The 21541-nt window shown below is 44.8% G+C and overlaps 1 protein-coding gene across 1 annotated transcript in view; it reads left to right on the forward strand.

Moving 5' to 3' along the window:
• The window catches only part of LOC126272584 (putative phosphatidate phosphatase), a 337576-nt gene that overhangs the window by 246977 nt on the left and 69058 nt on the right, over nucleotides 1–21541 (forward strand). Inside the window, exon 6 of the mRNA XM_049975510.1 lies at nucleotides 15351–15527. Within this exon, the coding sequence (XP_049831467.1) occupies nucleotides 15351–15527 (177 nt within the window). The remainder of the gene's footprint in view (nucleotides 1–15350; nucleotides 15528–21541) is intronic.

Raw genomic sequence — 21541 nt, forward strand, 5'->3', positions numbered from 1 at the left:
TTAAGAGAGAACTTTAACTACAAGCCGCACCTTTTTTTGAACCAAAAAACTTTTTTTTTTCAGTATGGAAAACCTAGAAGAATTTACAAGTGTATCCCGATTGACTCACATATGATTCTAATTGGTCATCTTCCAGTTTCCTAGGTGAGTGTTTTGGATTAGTGGGTGTCTATATGCTTGGTAGGAAAAAACGTCATATAATTGTTTGGAACCATCAGCTACTTGCAGGTGTCGTCTTATTGGTAAAGATAACTGGCGTAAGTTGCTAATCACTAGATGGATGTGGTACTCTGACTGCTAGCGGCGTACATTGTTCAATCCATTGGTCGAATCTCGTAAGTTTTCTGAATTCAGGTACAGGGTGTCTGACTGCTAGCGGCGTACATTGTTCAATCCATTGGTCGAATCTCGTAAGTTTTCTGAATTCAGGTACAGGGTGTCCTCCTACGAGTCGTCAGGCACATTTTCTCTGATGCTTCAATTTTGTCTTTGGAATGTGAAGCTGGAGTCAACCCATACAAATACTGCTCATTACGTCTTTGATGTGATACCCAGTGTCACGAGAAGTGTCACCTTGTTTCCTGCTGCGAACAAAACGATTTAAAGGAGTGCCTATGCGGCAGTCTACTGTGATGCTCGTTTTGTCTATATGTATTGATAGGGCAAATAAAAGACGAATAATAACCTTTACTCCAGGAGTTGCAGCATCGCCATGCCCTGCGCTAGCTGCTACCGCCTCGCATCAGCGCTGCTCGGTCGCTGCTAAAGTACTGGTTATTATTCGTGTTGTACTGTCCCTGCTAATATATATCGCTAGTGAAAACATAGCACTAGGCTAATTTGGTACCACTTTATCGAATGGACACGTAAAATTCCGCTATTAGAATCATTTTGTCTGTAACGGGAAACAAGCGGACAGGTTCCGTTGTCACTATAGTTGGAGTCAGCAACGACGGCGCTCGAGTTCAGCTTCATTATGCACATCTACTTCACACATTCTCCGGCAGCCAATGAGCGTTCAGAAGCGTTCGGAGCACTCTGCAGCTGATGCCGTACCTAATGCAAGCATTAAACATGATCGTAGTGAATTGTTAAGTGAATATCTATTTCATTTGTTGCGAGTTGTCATCGCTGATGACGGTAGTAAGTGATAAATTCTGCATAAGCAAGCGAGAGATATAATTTGGAGGACATACGCTTTCTTCAAGCGGGAAGCACGCGCATAGACGTATCGCAACTGTCGCTCGGAATCGCCAACAATGCAATCCCCGCCCGTGCCTCGGCTTGCGCGAACCGCCGTCGTTCGTGGATCGGACTATAGTTGACGTATGAAACACTTGATAAGCAGTATTTGCTTGAGTTGATTCTACTTCAAATTGCAAAAACAAAATTGCAAATATGTTCTGAAACACCATACAAAATGCGCCTGACGTCTCTTAGGAGGCCACCCTGTAAGTAGCTACAGGGCATTAATCATTTGTTTTCGAGAACTATCAATTTTAAATATGTCCCACGGGTCAAAGCGAAGGTGACAACCCTCGCTGAGGCTGTATTGTAAATGTAGCAGCGCACCAATAAACGTTTCCTCATTAACATTCGGTACTATACTTTGTGTAATTTGTCTTCCTCTCCAGGAACGTGTGGTCTCCGGCTGCTGACGTAACCGCAACTTCACGCGACGCCTCGACCTCTGTAACACAAAGGAACGTTTTAGATTTCACAGCATTGCCGCGCTCAAATGGATTTCCTTCTCGGACGATTCAGAGTGGTCTAGCGGATTGTGTTCCTGCAAGATGGAAAATTTTGTGGCGGCTCCCAAACCCCAGGTCCTCGGCGGTACTTTTGAGGCAGCCACCACAAATTGTATAAAGCGTGGGTAGTGACCAGGATGTAGCTATGTCTGTTGGCCGAAAAATAATTAATGACAAGAATTGGGCCAGCTAGAATGAAGAGATAACTTATCTTTATTTCTGACGAAACGTGCACCAACAATACAATTCCAAGTAACATCCAAGAGTAATCCGTGTACCGAGCCTAGTCGAATACAATAGCAAATATCACACTGCAATGGCTCCGCTGTAATCTCCACGAAAGACTAGCAGTAGACAATCGACAACAAACTGTCCGTCTCGGTTCCAACGCTGCTCCTTATATGCAAAAGGCAGAGGGCGCTGCGGACCCGAGCTCAGCCATGGCGCGAGCTCTTCCGTCGGCGGTAACGCCCTGAGACGCCGACGGCCGCAACAGGAACTGTGCCCACCGATGTCACGGTCCGTGGATACAACAGAAAAGAGCAGGTTCGCGACTTTCTAGGGACTGACTGTAATCGACTCTCTCTTTAGCAGAAGGAACATTAATTCAGGGCATCGGGTGCTGTCCATTCAACAATTTCAAAGTAGCTGGCTTGGACAGTAAAAGCTGTCATCAGCATGGATGGAACTCCCGCTTCCTTTTGGTTGAGGTTGGTCGCAGGTGTGAATATTGAAAAGTGGAAGTGCATACTTTTCTTTGAGACAGAAGCACTTCATGGTATGGAGAGCTGACGAAATACTGTATTCTGAGAACGTATCTTGCCTGCCAAAAAAAGTGAATCACAAAACAGACATGGTCAGATGTCGTTTTAACTTCATTCCGGGACTGGGCAAACGATATTGCCTTTCGAACGGGCTCGAGATTTCTCGACACACCGGAGCATTCGATGCTGTATCGAGCTTGTTCTTACAATCGCGTGACGTTCGACTAGCGCAGGGGATACAAAATTACGAACTATCGAGAATAATGAGCTACGGCTCTCTCAAAATTTGAAAATTCGTGAAACACTGGAGGAAATAGCATTAAACCCTGCCACTCCACAAATTCCTACTATGTTTGAAAAAATTTTCACAACGAGTTCTCATATAATACCAGTATGTATGGATATAAACTGACTCGAAAAAAAAAATTGCCACACCAATAGGGAGTTATGTGACGTAAAGGAAAGTTGGTAGGCGTTTCTACACCTGAAAGATGATGTCAGTTCAAATTTCGCGCCAGTTGCGTAAGAGTGGCGCTATGGCAGCAGTATGAGGATGCAAAAGAGGTTTACTTTAAATACATGCAGTAACGATCGTGAGCGTTAGTTACCTTTGACATTATTCGTGATATATTGATGGCACTCAAGAATGCCTTTAAAGCGACAAAGACGCCATTATGAACACCTCACTGAGACTGAACGAGGTTATGTAACAGAGCTACGACAAGCTGGATGTTTCTTCTGCGATAGCACAGAAAGACTTGGGAGAAAGCTAGCCACTGAGGTTTGGGTTGTTTGGGGGAAAAGACCAAACAGCGAGGTCATCGGTCTCATCGGGTTAGAGAAGGATGGGGAATGAAGTCAAACGTGCCCCATCAAAGGAACCATTCCGGCATTTGCCTAGAGTGATTTATGGGAATCACAGGTGGCCACTGAACATGACTGCTGAAAGCGGTGGTCACGAGGACATACAGTCGCATGAAGACCGGGCTCCGAACAGCCACGTGGCACTACCGAGAGGCAAGACCATCGTGTTCGGCGTGTGACTCTGCACATCATACTGCAGCTGCAGCGGTTGGCACCACACTGACACAACGAATTGCTACAAATTGATTACTTCAAGGACAGCCCCGAGCCAGGCGCCTTGTAGGGCGCTAACCACCGCTATTTGCGACATCAGTGGGGTCAAGCGAGAGCTCACTCGGGGGCAGGATGGAGGTCTGTAGTGTTTTCTGATGAAAGCTGGTTCTGCCTCGGAGCCAGTGATGCTAGCTTGACGATTAGAAGCAGAGCAGGTGAGGCCCGCAACCAACCTGTCTGGTTGCTATATATGTTCGACCTGCACCTGGAGTTGTGGTCTGGCGAGCGCTTTCGTATGACAATAGGAGGACCTCCTCGTTATCCCACGCACCCTACTGCAAATTAGCACGTCAATCTGGTGAATCGAGCTGTTGTGCTGCCATTCATGAACAGTATTCCAGGGGGTGTTTTCCAACAGGATAAAGTTCGCTAACAAATCGCTGTTGCAACCCAAAAATCTCTACACAGTATCGACGTGTTGACTTGGGCTGCTCGATCACCACATCTGTCTGTAATAGCAGACACTGGAACATCATCGGACGAAAACTTCAGCGCCATCTACCAACTTCATTGACCAATCCTGTATTGACCGACCAAGTGCAACAGGCACGAACTTCATCTCACAAACGAACATACGGCACCCGTACAATACAATGCATGCACGTTTGCAAGCTTGCATTCAACAATCTGGCGGTTACAAATGTTCTTAGTGTACCAGCATTTCACATTTTCAGTGGCTTATCTTACGCTTACATTAACCTCCGATCTTGCAATGTTGTTGTGGTCTTCAGTCCTGAGACTGGTTTGATGCAGCTCTCCATGCTACTCTATCCTGTGCAAGCTTCTTCACCTCCCAGTACTTACTGCAACCTACATCCTTCTGAATCTGCTTAGTGTATTCATCTCTTGGCCTCCATCTACGATTTTTACCCTCCACGCTGCCGTCAAATGCTAAATTTGTGATCCCTTGATGCCTCAGAACATGTCCTAGCAACCGATCTCTTCTTCTAGCCAAGTTGTGCCACAAACTCCTCTTCTCCCCAATTCTATTCAATACCTCCTCATTAGTTATGTGATGAACCCATCTAATCTTCAGAATTCTTCTGTAGCACCACATTTCGAAAGCTTCTATTCTCTTCTTGTCCAAACTATTTTTCGTCCATGTTTCACTTCCATACATGGCTACAATCCATACAAATACTTTCAGAAACGACTTCCTGACACTTAAATCTATACTCTATGTTAACAAATTTCTCTTCTTCAGAAACGCTTTCCTTGCCATTGCCAGACTACATTTTGTATCCTCTCTACTTTGACCATCATCAGTTATTTTGCTCCCCAAATAACAAAACTCTTTTACTACTTTAAGTGTCTCATTTTCTAATCTAATTCCCTCAGCATCACCCAATTTAATTCGACTACATTCCATTATCCTCGATTTGCTTTTGTTGATGTTCATCTTATAAGCTCCTTTCAAGACACTGTCCATTCCGTTCAACTGCTCTTCCAAGTCCTTTGCTGTCTCTGACAGATTTACAATGTCATCGGTGAACCTCAAAGTTTTTGTTTCTTCTCCATGGATTTTAATACCTACTCCGAACTTCTCTATTGTTTCCTTTACTGGTTGCTCAACATACACATTGAATAGCATCAGGAGAGGCTACAACCCTGTCTCACTCCATTCCCAACCACTGCTTCCCTTTCATGTCCCTCGACTCTTATAATTGCCATCTGGTTTCTGTACAAATTGTAAATAGCCTTTCGCTCCCTGTATTTTACCCCTGCCACCTTCAGAATTTGAAAGAGAGTATTCCAGTCAATATTGTCAAAAGGTTTCTCTACAAATGCTAGAAACGTAGGTTTGCCTTTCCTTAATCTTTCTTCTAAGATAAGTCCTCCTCTATTATCAGTGATAATTTGTAACATCATCACGGAATCGCCCTGTACGAAAGGCGTGGACAGCGTCAGATGTCGAACGATCACTGTGAAAGTTACAGTGCCGCTGCTTAGTCGTGTGATAACAGCGCTTTCAGCACCTGACAGTTTTAAAGTGACCTCATTATGGATGACCATTTGGTCAGGTGGTCGTATTGTGCAATATCCAGAATTGTGGAGTATTCGGGCGTTACAGCAGCTCGATGTTGCACTGCATGGGTGCGTGAGGGCAGGCATGCTCGTGGTCAGGTTCCGGTCGGCCAATTCTGATCATCACAATGTAGGATCGCCCAATTGGGCACCAATAACATCGCATCCCTTCACATCTGTGCAAACCGTCTAAGAATAAGTAATGGACAGTGGGCAAGATTCTGTGTGATCCTGTACGATTGATCGGAGACTAGCAGCAACTGGACTAAGTGTTGTAGGTTGCATTTAACATCACAACATAAACGGCTGCATTTGGAGTGGCCCTTCGCTGGGAAGTATGGGCTCCTGAGGAATGGCGTGGCAGCAATGAATATTGGTTCTTCAATACGCTGGATTACCATCATCAGCGAGTATGGCAGCGACCAGTGGAGAGTTCCCCGTCTTCTGATAATTTTGGGGAGGCATGGAAACACTACTGCTCACGTGACGGTGGGGTGAGCCATAGGGTACAGCTTCAGGTAGGAGCTGGTAATGATTGAAAGAACTCAGACAGCTGTACAGTACGTCATGGGCATTCTGTGTCCTTACATGTTACCTCTCTGGTGATAGTATCGTGGTGCCATTTTTCAGCCAGATAATGCTTTATACATGGAACAAGTCCCTAAGAAACGTCTCCGTGATGTTGAGGTCTCGGGTGGGTAGCAAGATTCCCATATCTGTCCCCAATAGAACATGTGCTGGATCAGCTTGGTTGTCAACTCTGCCCCATTGCCAGTATCCAGAATATGAAAGATCATTTACAATAGTCGTTGGCCAGTTTGCATCAGGAGAGGATACATCGGCTTTCTGACATCCTTTCCTACCGACTGAGAGAGAGCATCTAGTCCAGGAGGGATGCAACATCACACTGACAAATAGGCTGACTCTGTCAAGTTCCTTGTAGTGTAAGCTTGCTACTCTGTGTTAGAATCTGGACTTTAATAAAAATGGCGGGGTAATGTTAATCAGAACATAGGAAGAAGTTGTGTTCTAAATGACAATATATTTTTTTCATCTTTAACAACAAAAATGACTAAAGAAACGTAACATAAACATTTTTGCAAACGCTTTCACTATCATGGGGTCTATGGTGGACAAAGTGATCAGCTGGGTATCGACACACGATACTAACCGGAACACTAATCGCTTTATCTGACTTCATACACGTGAATCCGGGTTATGGCACTAAAACTATCCCACAATCAAGCACCTATACTCTGCCATTCCAAAAAAGAAAAATATGGTTCGAAAGAACAGGGTGCTGAGAAACATATATTGGAGCCGTATGCCGTTGCAGCGAATACTTTACCCTTCTGCTGGTCAGGGCGGCACACGGCGATGCGTTCGACGACTGAAGTCATGGAAGGCAGCAATCTGTTGTCAATGGCGCGAGCCCGAAAATGCAAGTACGCGGTCTCGCGTTCGGTTAATTCGGAACGCAGACACTTCCCTATGAGCCTCTGAAACCCCGGTGCATTCCAGTGTGCAGGTGGTCCCGTTTGCTGGTCTACCAAACCAATTTGACTCCGTGCACTCGCCGTATGTGAGTATCCGGAGTGGATTCACAGGCAGCCTTATTGTCGGTCCGTTCTTCTATTAGATAATACACCAAGAGGCCCTATCAGCTGTACCAGACGTCTACACGTTATGCTGTGATACTTGCTTTGTAACACCACAACTGTGTGGAAACCACTGTTTTCATGCAAGTTGGGGCTACGCCTCATGTCGCTAGCCCAGTGAAAGATCTGTTTAATGCAACCTTCCACGAACGTGGCACATCCAGGGGTTCTCCAGACGCATGGACTGCAAAATCACCTGATCTGAATCCATGTGACTTTTGGCTCTGAGGCTGTTTAAAAGAACGCGTTTACCAGGAACACATTTGGTCTCTTCTCGATCTGAAGGCCAGTATACAGTAGCATATTGCTCAGAATCAAGCGGAAGTACTGTGAGCAAATGGTTCAAATGGCTCTGAGCACTATGGGACTTAACTTCTGAGGTCATCAGTCCCTTAGAACTACATAAACCTAACTAACCTAAGGACATCACACACATCCATGCCCGAGGCAGGATTCGAACTTGCGACCGTAGCGGTCGCGCGGTTCCATACTGTAGCGCCTAGAATCGCTCGGCCATCCCGGCCGGCTACTGTGAGCAACTGCTGATCAAGTCGTTCTACGAATACAGTATCTCGTCAACATCTATGGTGCTCATGAACAAATTGTGTAAGTAGTGGTTAATAAAAAAAATCAACATTATGCAGTTTCTCACTTGGGTGACCTTTTCCGCCCACGTCCCGTTGTTAATCCATTACCTTTGGAAACATATCGGTACTTCTTTCTTGCATTCACAGCGTCAGATTTGCACCTGGTGGCCAAAACTGTAACTCATTTTTTTTCAGCATAAATCGGTTGCGCCTTAATGCATCAGAATATCTAACAAGTTTCGCAGCGATACGATAATTACAGCCTACACTGGAGGTCTGTGGACAGCTGTACTTCAATTACAGCCAGTGTAATCTTGGCGTCCGTGAGTGGGCCACGACGCACGCACTCAAATAGGTTAGCGGACTGCCGCACAGGTGTATCTGACCGTCGAAGCAAACGACCATAAGATTTCTCGACAAAAGAAAGATGTGGCGGAGAAAGTTGGTAGCGGTCCCGCAGCCGAACTGGGCGCAGCACGGAATTGTTATGAGGTGCCAGCCAGCTGTGGGGCCGACGGCCGCCACACGGAAACACATTGGACGGCGGCGGCGCTGCGGCATGCTAATGGCCACCTACTTACCGAGCCACGGCCAGCCGATCTGTATTCCGGCGCGACGCACGGACGCTCCGATTGGGCCAGGCACGTCTCCAGCTTGTAGCGTGTAGCGTGCAGCGTGCTGTTGGTGGCGGGAATCTGAAGCACGGCCGATGCGGGGCGTGGGGGTGACACGGGCGCCAGCCTTCAGGAACACCGTGGGCGCCCTGCTCCAATAGCTGTCACACCAGTCCAGCAGCGCGAGTGGGACGAGCTTAATAACATCTACATCTACGTTTATACTCCGCAAGCCACCCAACGGCTTGTGGCGGAGGGCACTTTATGTGCTACTGCCATTACCTCCCTTTCCTGTTCCAGTCGCGTATGGTTCGCGGGCAGAACGACTGCCGGAAAGCCTCCGTGCGCGCTCGAATCTCTCTAATTTTACATTCGTGATCTCCACGGGAGGTATAAGTAGGGGGAAGCAATATATTCGATACCTCATCCAGAAACGCACCCTCTCGAAACCTGGACAACAAGCTACACCGCGATGCAGAGCGCCTGTCTTGCAGAGTCTGCCACTTGAGTTTGCTCAACATCTCCGTAACGCTATCATGCTTACCAAATAACCCTGTGACGAAACTCGTCGCTCTTCTTTGGATCTTCTCTATCTCCTCTGTCAACCCAGCCTGGTACGGATCCCACACTGACAAGCAATACTCAAGTATAGGTCGAACGAATGTTTTGTAAGCCACCTCCTTTTTGATGGACTACATTTTCTAAGGACTCTCCCAATGAATCTCAACCTGGTTCCCGCCTTACCAACAATTAATTTTATATGATCACTCCACTTCAAATAATTCCGCACGCATACTCCCAGATATTTTACAGAAGTAACTGCTACCAGTGTTCGTTCCGCTATCATATAATCACACAATATAGGATCCTTCTTTCTATGTATTCGCAATACATTACATTTGTCTATGTTAACGGTCAGTTGCCACTCCCTGCACCAAGTGCCTATCCCCTGCAGATATTCCTGCATTTCGTTGCAATTTTCTAATTCAATATATATATATATATATATATATATATATATATATATATATATATATATATATATATATATATATATATATATCGACTAGGTCGTTTATATATATTCTGAAAAGCAATGGTCCCATAACAATCCTCTGTGGCACGCCAGAGGTTACTTTAACGGCTGTAGACGTCTCTCCATTGATAACAACATGAGTTGGGTCTCACACGATCGCTGTTTCCGGAATCCATATTGATTCCTACAGAGTATATTCTGGGTTTCCAGAAATGACATGATACGCGAGCAAAAAATATGTTCTAAAATTCTACAACAGATCGACGTCAGAGATGTAGGCCTATAGTTTTGGGCATCTGCTCGACGACCCTTTTTGAAGACTGGGACTGCCTGTGCTCTTTTCCAATCATTTGGAACCTTCCGTTCCTCTAGAGACTTGCGGTACACGGCTCTTAGAAGGGGGCAAGTTCTTTCGCGTACTGTGTGTAGAATCGAATTGGTGTCCCGTCAGGTCCAGTGGACTTTCCTCTGTTGAGTGATTTCACTTGCTTTTCTATTCCTTAGACACTTATTTTGATGTCAGCCATTTTTTCGTTCGTGCGAGGATTTAGAGAAGAGATTGCAGTGCAGTCTTCCTCTGTGAAACAGATTTGGAAAAAGGTGTTTAGTATTTCAGCTGTACGCGCGTCATCCTCTGTTTCAGTCCAATTATCATCGCAGAGTGTCTGGATATGCTGTTTCGATCCACTGACTGATTCAACATACGACCAGAACTTCCTAGGATTTTCTGTCAAGTCGGTACATAGAATTTTACTTTCGAATTCAATGAACGCTTCACGCAAAGCCCTCCTTACGCTAACTTTGACATCGTCTAACTAGGAGGAAATCTCGTCACAGATTATGTCGTATGCAGTTTAGCTTCCCACTCATCACTGTCAGCAATGTACTCCAATTCATCTCATTATCTCCTCATTCCTGACTTTATCAGCCTTGCTGATGTTTACCCTGCGCCGTATCCACATCCCAGAAGCTTCAATTATCCTCTCGTCCCGTTTTCTCAGTGTCGGCGTCCCTGCTCCTTGCCAGACCACGTCCCACATTAGACATTTCACTAGTCGCTTTCTTAATTCTGTGTTCAGACTATTAGCTGAGAGTCTTTTCTGTTTTTGAAATACCACATTTGCCTGAGCCATTCTGACTTTTTAAGTGCTCTTCACGAAGCACTTCTTCCCCAATCCACCATTCCCAATACTTGAAAGCACTCACCTGTTATACGGTTTCTATCCCTAAATTATACTTCGCTCTTCTTTCCTTTAAGTCTATAACGATGCCTATCGTTTTCTTTTTCTTTTTTTTTCATTTTCGTACCACGTGCTACACATGCTTCATTCAGGTCATTTAGCATCTGAATCAGTGTCTCTCCATTTTCTGCAGGAATCACCAAGTCTTCTAAGAGTCTTGTGGAATCTGTTTTCCGTTCACCTAATCTGACGCCTCTTTTCCCATCCGAAAAACTTTCACAATTTTCTCCAAACAAATGTTAAAAAACAGGCGAGAGACAACATCCCTGTCTGACCCCTCTTCTGATCTTGCTGTCTTTCGAGGTCTCATTTCCTATGTGTAACCCTTCTGGGTCAAGTGCAGATTCACATTTCGTCTTGTCTCCGTACACGTCACTCCCTTTCCCTTCTAATCCCACTGCTTTCTATTAAATGTCTTTTAGTGGCTTATGAAGTAGAGAGATATTTCTTAGCCCTTTTACATATACATTTGACTAATAGTCTTTAGAAGTTCAATGGCATCTGGTATCGATTGTGGTGGGGTGGGGGTGGGGGGTGGGGGGGGGGGGGAGGGGAGGTCTTAGAGTTACAGCAAGTTTTTCCAGATTGCATGTGATGCGTGTGCCCAGCCTGGCAGAAATTACTTTTGGCGTTACGTTACAAATATCACCTTTTATGTCACTGTATTTGCAGTCCACTCTCTCTCTCTCTCTCTTTCCCCTCTCACTCCCTCACTCACTCACTCACTCAAACAAACACATACACACACACACACACACACACACACACACACACACACATACACACACACACACACACACACACAGACACACAGACACGTAGAGCTGAAACTTCATCAGGGCTGTCACCAAAGCACCTATCCAAACTATTATAGCTCGTTACCAGACGTTTTTACACGTCATGGCGTGTCACCCACACCTACGCTAAGGGGTAGTACGTGGAAGCATATCACCCACACAGTATTTCTGTAATAAAAGTAGTGGCTCACGTGTGTACAAAATTGTGTTAAAATTGTTCCAGATATTCCCTAGTTATATTTCAATATCATACCATTCACACCCCCACCACATTGGAGGTACGTAGTTCTCTTTCACACAGTACTTCTTTAGGCATAGTAAATGATACGGAAGAGAAGTTTCGTTAAAATCTATCTAGTGGTTTAGGAGGACATGTGGAACCTACATACATACATTTCTGTAATACGTATCGTTTATAAGTTTGTTTGGACTACAAGTGTTTCACTCATTTCCACTGGCCTTCCTACTGAGATCCGAAGCTCCTGTTCACGCAGTTTTGCACGTACCTGAGAATTAAATTTGAGTTTTAAAACTCCGTTTCCGCGAAAAATAAAGTATTCATTTTTTCCATTCACCCAAACACGCTTGCACAGCTATTTGTTATGTTTTATGGAAAACCGCCAACCAAATAATATTGAAACTGACAACATCCTCACAGAAAGCATTAGTCTCTACGAAGAACACAACACAGGAGAAGATACGAAAAGTTGTAATACAAGGAAAGGAAGTTTTGATTGAATACTCAACCCCGCAACAAAACACTGTTTGCAAAGAATCTAACTCCCGTGAATAAAACGGCTTCAAACATCGTCTGATTGCCTTGCGAAAGAGTCAATATGTTAAATAGTTGATGTTAATCATCCAAAAACTTTATGGCTGAAGACGCAAAATCCTAGTTTTTCACGCATCTCAATTTTTATGACGTCATATTACCTGAACTACACTAAGAGCCAAAGAAACTGGCACACCTGTGTAGGACCCCCCAGCAAGCACGCAAAAGTACCGCAAGATCACATGCCAGGGACTCGACTAATGTCTGAAGTAGTGCTGGATGGAACTGACACCTTTAATTCTGCAGGGCCGTACATAAATCCGTAAGAGTACGAAGGAGTGGAGATCTCTTCTGAGGAGATAGTTGCAAGGCACCCCAGATATGCTCAATAATGTTCATGTCTGGGGAGTTTGGCGGCGAGCGGAAGTGTTTAAACTCAGAGGTATGTGCCTGGAGCCACTCGTAGCAATTCTGGACGTGTAGGGCGTCGCGCTATCCTGCTGGAATTGCCCATGTCCATCGGAATGCACAATGGACATGAACAGATGCAGGTCATCAGACAGGAACACGCGTATCTAAGTGTAACAGGGGACCCATATCAATGCAACTGCACACGCCCCACAGTGTAACATAGCCTCCATCAGCTTGAACAGTGCCCTGCTGACATGCAGGGGCTACGGATTCATGAGGTTGTGTCTATACATGTACACGTCCATCCGTTCGATACAATTTGAAACGAGACTCGTCCTACCAGGCAACATGTCTGCAGTCATCAACACTCCAATGTCGGCGCTGACGGTCCCAGGCGAAGCATGAAGCTTTGTGTCGTGCAGTCATCAAGGGTACAGGAGTGGCCCTTCAACCGTCGTTGGTTCCATTTCCACAGATTCTTTTTCCGGCCGCAGCGATGTAGGAGATTTGGTGTTTTACCGGATACCTGATATTCGCCGTACATTCGTGAAATGGTCGTACGGGAAAATTCCCACTTCACCGCTGCCTGGGAGATGCTGTGACCCATCGCTCGTGCGTCGACTATAACACAATGTTCAAACTCTCTTAAATGTTGATAACCTGCCATTGTAGCAGCAGTAATCGATCTAACAACTGCGCCAGACCCTTGTTGTCTTATATGGACGTCACCGACCGCAGCGCCGTAATCTGTCTGTTCAAATATCTCAAAAAATGAAAAATCGAGGATGGAATGTAACAATGTTAGAGAAGGAAAGTTGCTACTCACCATGTAGTGGAGCTGCTGAGTCGCAGATAGGCACAACAAAATGACTAGCCACTTTCCATCTCTAACATTCTTTAAATATATCTATATTTGAATACACATGCCTATACTAGTTCCTTTGGAGCTTCAGGTTATGCGTCATACAATGACATAATTTTACGGGGGTATTAAGTGGTGTATTAGGATACTGTGTGCGAAATGTAATGCGAACAGAGTCAGTAGTAAAGAAGTAATCAATTAAAACGTTATGCCTGCCGTTCAGGTTTTAATGCAAAAAAAAATGTTTCAAATGGCTCTGAGCACTATGGGACTTAATATCTATGGTCATCTACATCTACATACATACTCCGCATTCCACCATACGGAGCGTGGCGGAGGGTGCCTCGTACCACAACTACCATCTTCTCTCCCTGTTCCACTACCAAACGGAAGGAGGGAAAAATGACTGCCTATATGCCTCTATACGAGCCCTAATCTCTCTTATCTTTGTGGTCTTTCCGCGAAATGTAAGCTGGCGGCAGTAAAATTGTACTGCAGTCAGCCTCAAATGCTGGTTATCTAAATTTCCTCAGTTGCGATTCACGAAAAGAACGCCTCCTTTCCTCCAGAGACTCCCACCCGAGTTCCAGAAGCATTTCCGTAATGCTCGCGTGATGATCAAACCTACCAGTAACAAATTTAGCAGCCCGCCTCTGAATTGCTTCTATGTCCTCCCTCAATCCGACCTGATAGGGATCCCAAACGCTCGAGCAGTACTCAAGAATAGGTCGTATTAGTGTTTTATAAGCAGTCTCCTTTACAGATGAACCACATCTTCCCAAAATTCTACCAATGAACGGAAGACGACTATCCGCCTTCCCCACAACTGCCATTATATGCTTGTCCCACTTCATGTCGTTCTGCAGTGTTACGCCCAAATATTTAATCGACGTCACTGTGTCAAACGCTACGCTACTAATGGAGTATTCAGACATCACAGGATTATTTTTCCTACTCATCTTCATTAATTTACATTTATCTATATTTAGAGTTAGCTGCCATTCTTTACACCAATCACAAATCCTGTCCAAGTCATCTTCTATCCTCCTACAGTCACGCAACGACAGCACCTTCCCGTACACCACATCATCAGCAAACAGCCGCACATTGCTATCCACCCTATCCAAAAGATCATTTATGTAGATAGGAAACAACAGCGGACCTACCACACTTCCCTGGGGCACTCCTCCGATGAACACTCACTATCGAGGACAACGTACTGGGTTCTATTACTTAAGAAGTCTTCGGGCCACTCACATATTTGGGAACCAATCCCAAATGCTCGTACCTTAGTTAGGAGTCTGCAGTGGGGCACCGAGTCAAACGCTTTCCGGAAGTCAAGGAATATGGCATCTGTCTGATACATTTCATCCATGGTTCCCAAGATATAATGTGAAAAAAGGGAGAGTTGCGTTTCGCAGCAGCGATGCTTTCTAAACCTTTCTAAAACTACTTCAAGACATACGCATAATACGTAACTTAAATATTTGTATTATTGTGTTAAGCGTCTAACGTGAGGTAATAGGTCTTAATGAACAGAGTACGATAGCATTTCAAGTTTTTCAACTCTTCCAGTGATTATATGAAGTAGTGAAGAACTTTTGTCGCCCCTGGAAGCCGTGGGATAGACAACCAGCAGGTGGGACAGGGTGAGAGTTTAGGCACTGAGTGACGCAGACGCCGGCGTGCCCGCAGATCTACATCGGACGCACGGGCGGCCCGTGGGCGGCGACGCTGCCGCGCCACCTCCTGCAGTTCGTGCTCTTCCTGGCGGCCTGGTGCTGCGCCCTCTCCAGGGTCTCCGACTACATGCACCACTGGAGCGACGTCCTCGCCGGATCCTCCATAGGCACCGCCACCGCCATCCTCACGGTAAGCGCTTCATGTTCAGTGCTGCTGCCGGCTCGCTACTGTACTAGACGAGCGCGCTGTGCCTCGGTTAAAGTTCGGAGCGTAGTAGTTTCTACGTCAGATTTGAGCTTGAAAGGACTGCAGAAGTATATATAAGCGGATACCCTACCTTCCGTTTTAGCTGGCTACTAGCAACCTGCGGGTAGCACTAACAAGGGAAACTCCTCATCCCTACCCTCTCAGATGTGTTGGTAATATGGTCCAGTGGACAGCTCGCCAAAAACTAAACACACATCAAGCATTAAAACAGAAAGGAGGTGTACTGAACTGAAAAAAGAAGCAAAATCGAATCAGTGAACGGTCCAAGAAAAAGATAAACAACATAGAGTAAATACCTTCAACATTTCGCGACCCTGTCAGCAACTGTATAAATATTAATTTTAATTTTAATAATCAGCAGCCTCAGTTGCACCGTTTACCTAGAATTTACCTAGGTTTCAGTCGCGATAAGCCAGCCTTCTTCAGAATAACAGTAACTACCGTTTGTCCATAGTGGACACGGTCAAGCTAAAACTACAAATCCATAAATTATCGTCAGACTATACAACTTACCTGGAACTGCATCGGACCCACTTCGCGGCCGCGATGCGGCAGTCACGAGCGCTGAAGGTTGGGTTATCCCGACTGAAACACAGGCAGATTCTAGGTAAACGGTGCAACTAAGGCTGTTGATTATTAAAATTAACACTAACACAGAGTATATTACATACATAATAGGGTGTTTAGTTGTGTGGTCATACATAGACTGTGTCGTGGGAGATCCGTGTTCAAATCTCCATCGTGTCCCTTCTTTTTTTTTTTTTTTTCATCCGGTCATTTGAAGTGTGTCTTCTCCTTCTGTAGTCTTCGCTATTGTCAGGCTATACATTAGTTTTAGAATATGAGTCATGTGGTAATAATATGTTACCCTGAAGTAAATATGATGAACAGTGAGAGCATGCGAGATGTCGCATAGACCTCCCACAGAAACGAAAATAACTAATAAACGGGTGTGAACTACATTACACCAAAGGAATTCAAGAGTCAAAACTTTCAAAACGGAACGGAAGACTCGTAACATGTTGTACTTGTGCAGAACGAATAGGAGGTGCGCGCCTCTTGAGGTCCCTTCCTTGCAGCTCGCTGTTACAAACGGACGTCACAACACGCACAGCCACAGATTTGAAAACAGCGAACAGGCACATCAGTGACCGGACGGACATTTCATAAAACACACGCACACACACACACACACACACACACATATATATATATATATATATATATATATATATATATATATATATATATATATATGGCACGAGGGAGATTTGAACACGAATCTCCACCTTCATAGCGCTACACCGTGACAAAATAACCACGACGCCATAGCTTACACACATGTTCAGTGTTACATACCTTGGGATTGGGCCGTTCACCGTTTATATTTTGCTTCTTTTTTCATACTTCATCGTATCTTTTTCCTGTTTTCATGCTTGATCTATGTTTAGCTTTTGATGGGCTATCCGCTGGGCAATCTTACCACTAACACAGAGGGTGGTGGGATGGGGAGTATCCACGGCTGGGCGATTCGTCTGGTATAGCAGTAGTTAAGTATATTCCTCGTGAATCAGCCTATCTGTTAGTAAAAACCACATGGGAATACCAACGGTAGCTCACATAGGTAAAAATATGCTGCGGGTGACTTTCATTTATAATAGGTGTGGGAGATACACTCTCCAGTCACAAAGATGTATCCACCTGTCAAAAGCCTGAGTGACCACCTTGTGCTCAGTGGACCGCTGCGAGAAATACACGAACAGAGTCAGCGAGCTTCTGCAAAATAGCAACAGGGATGTTGATTCATTCCGACTCCAGAGCCGTGTCCAGCTGCACTATGTTTTTCAGTTGAGGATCCATGGGGACGACTGGATACAATCATGGTTCTGTAGACAGCCGCAAACATTTTTCCATGAAGGCAGTGACTGTCTTGTCTAACGGTGCGGTAAATTTATTTACAGTTATAGCAGTTACTTGTCAAATAATAAATAGTTTGCTTACTTTCCTCCATCTTCGTCGGTTTAATTTGGCTGTCCCTTACGTAGGGTGATTGAGTTACCCCTAAAAATCAGTTTTACGCGACCCGAACACCTTCATACACCACACGCAAGGTTTCTATATTCTGTTCCTCGCTACCTGTAGACTGTTAGTCGTACAGAAAAAGTGAACAGGAATATTTTGTAGGAAATTTAATGTACTTAAATATTATACTGGGATACGTTTTCCCTGGAGGCCACCATCCTAGTGTTATTAAAGAAAAACGCATTTGGTGAACACTATCGTACCTTTTTCTTAAATAACTAGAGAACCGTGACCTCCAGAGAAAACATAGGCCAGTACAAAATTTAAGAACATTAAGTTTCTTACAAACATCGCCACTTCATTTTTTCTCTAGTACTAATTGTTTGCATGTAGCAAGAAAGAGAATATGAAAATCGTACACGTGATATTTGAAGGCATTGTAGGTTGCATAAAACCGATCGGTAGGGGCAGCTGAGTCCCCTTGTACATGTGTACAGACGAGACGAGTGGTTCAAAGCGTTTAACTTGTAGTGAATTGTCTGGATGACACCACTGCAGGCTCACTGGTTGAAGTTCTTAGTATGCCGCACAGTGGTTGGCTTATCCAAGCATTCCATATTCAAATGAAACTACGTGGTTCCAAAGAACTTCTCAAGCCTCTAACATGCGTGATGTATACATGCAGACTGAAGATACGAAATAAAATGTGTACCAAGGCTGGAATTCGAACCGAGGTCTGCTGCTGACTAGGCTCTAACCACTTCCGCCACCCTGGCATAGTGGCTTTCCACAACTGCACGCCGCCGTCCTCAATCCAAATTCCCGTTCGTGCCTCAGGCCACTCGGTATTCCCCCTAAATCCGAACAGCATTGCAGAGGCCCTTCAACTCCTCCATTTCGTTCGATGCTAAGGTGCTATTCAATACACTTGGGAAGCCTCTGCAATCTTGTTCGAGTTTAGGTGGAATACAAGGGGTCTGACTGCTGTTGTCTTCGGTCCTGAGACTGGTTTGATGCAGCTCTCCATGCTACTCTATCCTGTGCAAGCTTCTTCATCTAAAAAAATGGTTCAAATGGCTCCGAGCACTGCGACCGCACCGGTCGAGCTGTTCCAGACTGAAGAGCCCAGAACCGCTCGGCCACACCGGCCCGCTTCATGGTTCCATATTTCGACCACTTGTTTTCTTATTATACATGAATGACTTTCCATTTGTAGCACACAGAGGCACATTGTCGATGAAGGAGGGTCAAAAATTTTCTACACTGCACATGAACGCTTACAATACCACTGCATGCATCAATTATTCGACCTGAACCAATTCATCTCCCAGTACCTACTACAACCTACATCCTTCTGAATCTGCTAAGCCTATTCATCTCTTGGCCTCCCTCTACGATTTTTACCCTCCACGCCGCCCTCCAATACTAAATTGGTGATCCCTCGATGTCTTAGAATATGTCCTACCAACCGATCCCTTATTTTAGTCAAGCTGTGCCACAAGCTCCTCTTCTGCCCAATCCTATTCAATAACTCCTCATTAGTTATGTGATCTACCCATATAATCTTCAGCATTCTTCTGTAGCACCACATTTCGAAAGCTTCTATTCTCTTCTTGTCCAAACTATTTATCGTCCACGTTTCACTTCCATACATGGCTACACTCCATACAAATACTTTCAGAAACGACATCCTGACACTTAAATCTATACTCGCTGTTAACAAATTTCTCTTCTTTCCTTGCCATTGCCAGTCTACATTTTATATCCTCTCTACTTCGACCATCATCAGTTATTTTTCTCTCCAAATAACAAAACTCCTTTACTACTTTAAGTGTCTCATTTCCTAATCTAATTCCCTCAGCATCACCCGATTTAATTCGACTACATTCCATTTTCCTAGTTTTGCTTTTGTTGACACTTTTAAATTTCTTCTCCATGAATTTTAATTCCTAATCTTAATTTTTTCTTTTGTTTCCTTTACTGCTTGCTCAATATAGAGATTCAGTAACATCGGGGAGAGGCTACAACCGTGTCTCACTCCCTTCCCAACAACTGTTTCGCTTTCGTTCCCCTCGACTCTTGTAACTGCCATCTGGTTTCTGTACAAATTTTAAATAGCCGTTCACTCCCCTATTTTACCCCTGCCACCTTCAGAATTTGAAAGAGAGTATTCCATTCAACATTGTCAAAAGCTTTCTCTAAGTCTACAAATGCTAGAAACATAGGTTTTCCTTTCCTTAATCTATTTTCTAAGATAAGTCGTAGGGTCAGTGTGGTCTGATTAGTGAAAATTGAGACGGAGGAGGGACGCGAGCAAGGGTAGTCCATGCGGCTGTGCAAAACCAGCGTGCCAGTGTGGCGTAGTGGTGAGCGTATCTGCCTACTGAGCAGGAGACCTGATTTCGAATCCCGACCTCGATACCAATTTTCCTTTATCTCTTTAGTCTACATACACAGGTGATTCAAAACTAACTGTACACACTTCGCAGGTGTAATGTACGTATCAAAATAAGAGCAAAACGTTAAGTAAAGTTTCTTTCTGAAATTAACTTATTTCAGAGTGAAGGGACCAGAAATTGAACTCAACTATGTACTGTACTGTACGTTATCCCAGGACGTGTTCAAAATTATGTCCATGTAGACGACGTCACGCGCGCAAAGTCTTACTGCTCTCGGAATACTGCAGGCTCCTTTCACCTCATTCTGCACAGCTATTTTCAGTTCACTGCTATAGTTGTGCTACGTTCCTAGTCGAAACACCATACACGAGCTCCTTCAGACAGCCGCAAAGTTAGAAATCGAGAGGTTACAATCTGGAGATCTGGCGGGCCAAACAACTGGTCCTGCACGACCACCCATGTATCGGGATAAGCAACTTTGAGATACTTTCTTGCCTCCCGACTGAAATTTGAAGGAGCGCCGTCGACAAAGCAGCGTCAGTCAACATCGCGTCACGTGCCTGCAACTCCAGTAAGGCGGCGTTCATTTTCACGCTGGGCAGCAGTCATGGTGTTTGGGAATGTCATTTTGGTAGGCTCTTCCACCTAGCCAGAATGCTAGAAGATTTGCACGTAGGCTGGTCCCGGCGGAGGTTCGAGTCCTCCGTCGTGCAAGGGTGTGTTTGTTTATCCTTAGGATAATTTAGCTTAAGTAGTCTGTAAGCTTAGGGACTGATGACCTTAGCAGTTAAGTCCCAAAAGATTTCACACACATGTGAACATTTTTTGTTCGGTGGAGGACGCATTGAACATTCTTGTATAGTAAATGAAAACTTTGATCCTAAACGCCACAGTGTGTATGCATATGGGGGTAAAAGATATACCCTTTAAAATCACATCGCTCTTTACTAATATCACATGCATAAGTTAAGATCCATCCCATGTCTCTGAGTAGTTGAATGAGGAGAGATGGTGGCGCACGGTTCCTGATAACCGGACTTCGTGACGAAGGCCTGGACACATTCCGTGCCTCTGTGCTGTCTTACGCAGCTAAGGCTTGTCAGACTGCTGTCCGCCTCTCGGGAGAGAACGTTAAGCTCAGTGGCCCGTTTGGTGCGACTCGAGAGAATTAGGCTATGTGCCGACAATGGGTTTCATCGTATTTCTGCTCTCTCAACATCATCATCATCATCATCGTCGTCGTCGTCGTCGTCGTCGTCGTCGTCATCACAGACGTGAGAATATACACACCATAATCTCATTCACTTGCACTGGACAGGCACGCTCACAACAACTCACTCACACTTCGTGTGCCGATAAGGGAGGTGGTCCTGTTCGGCGGCTAAATGACCCGCTATACGACATGCTATTAAACATGACCGTTTTTATTGCCCAGTAATGTGTTACATTACAACATTTGCGTCATAGTGGCGTCCTGCGATTTGCGATCTATAAGGACAGATATTTGCTGAACTA

The sequence above is a fragment of the Schistocerca gregaria genome, chromosome 5 (genome assembly GCF_023897955.1).
Source record: "Schistocerca gregaria isolate iqSchGreg1 chromosome 5, iqSchGreg1.2, whole genome shotgun sequence".
Classification (NCBI taxonomy): Eukaryota; Metazoa; Arthropoda; class Insecta; order Orthoptera; family Acrididae; genus Schistocerca; species Schistocerca gregaria.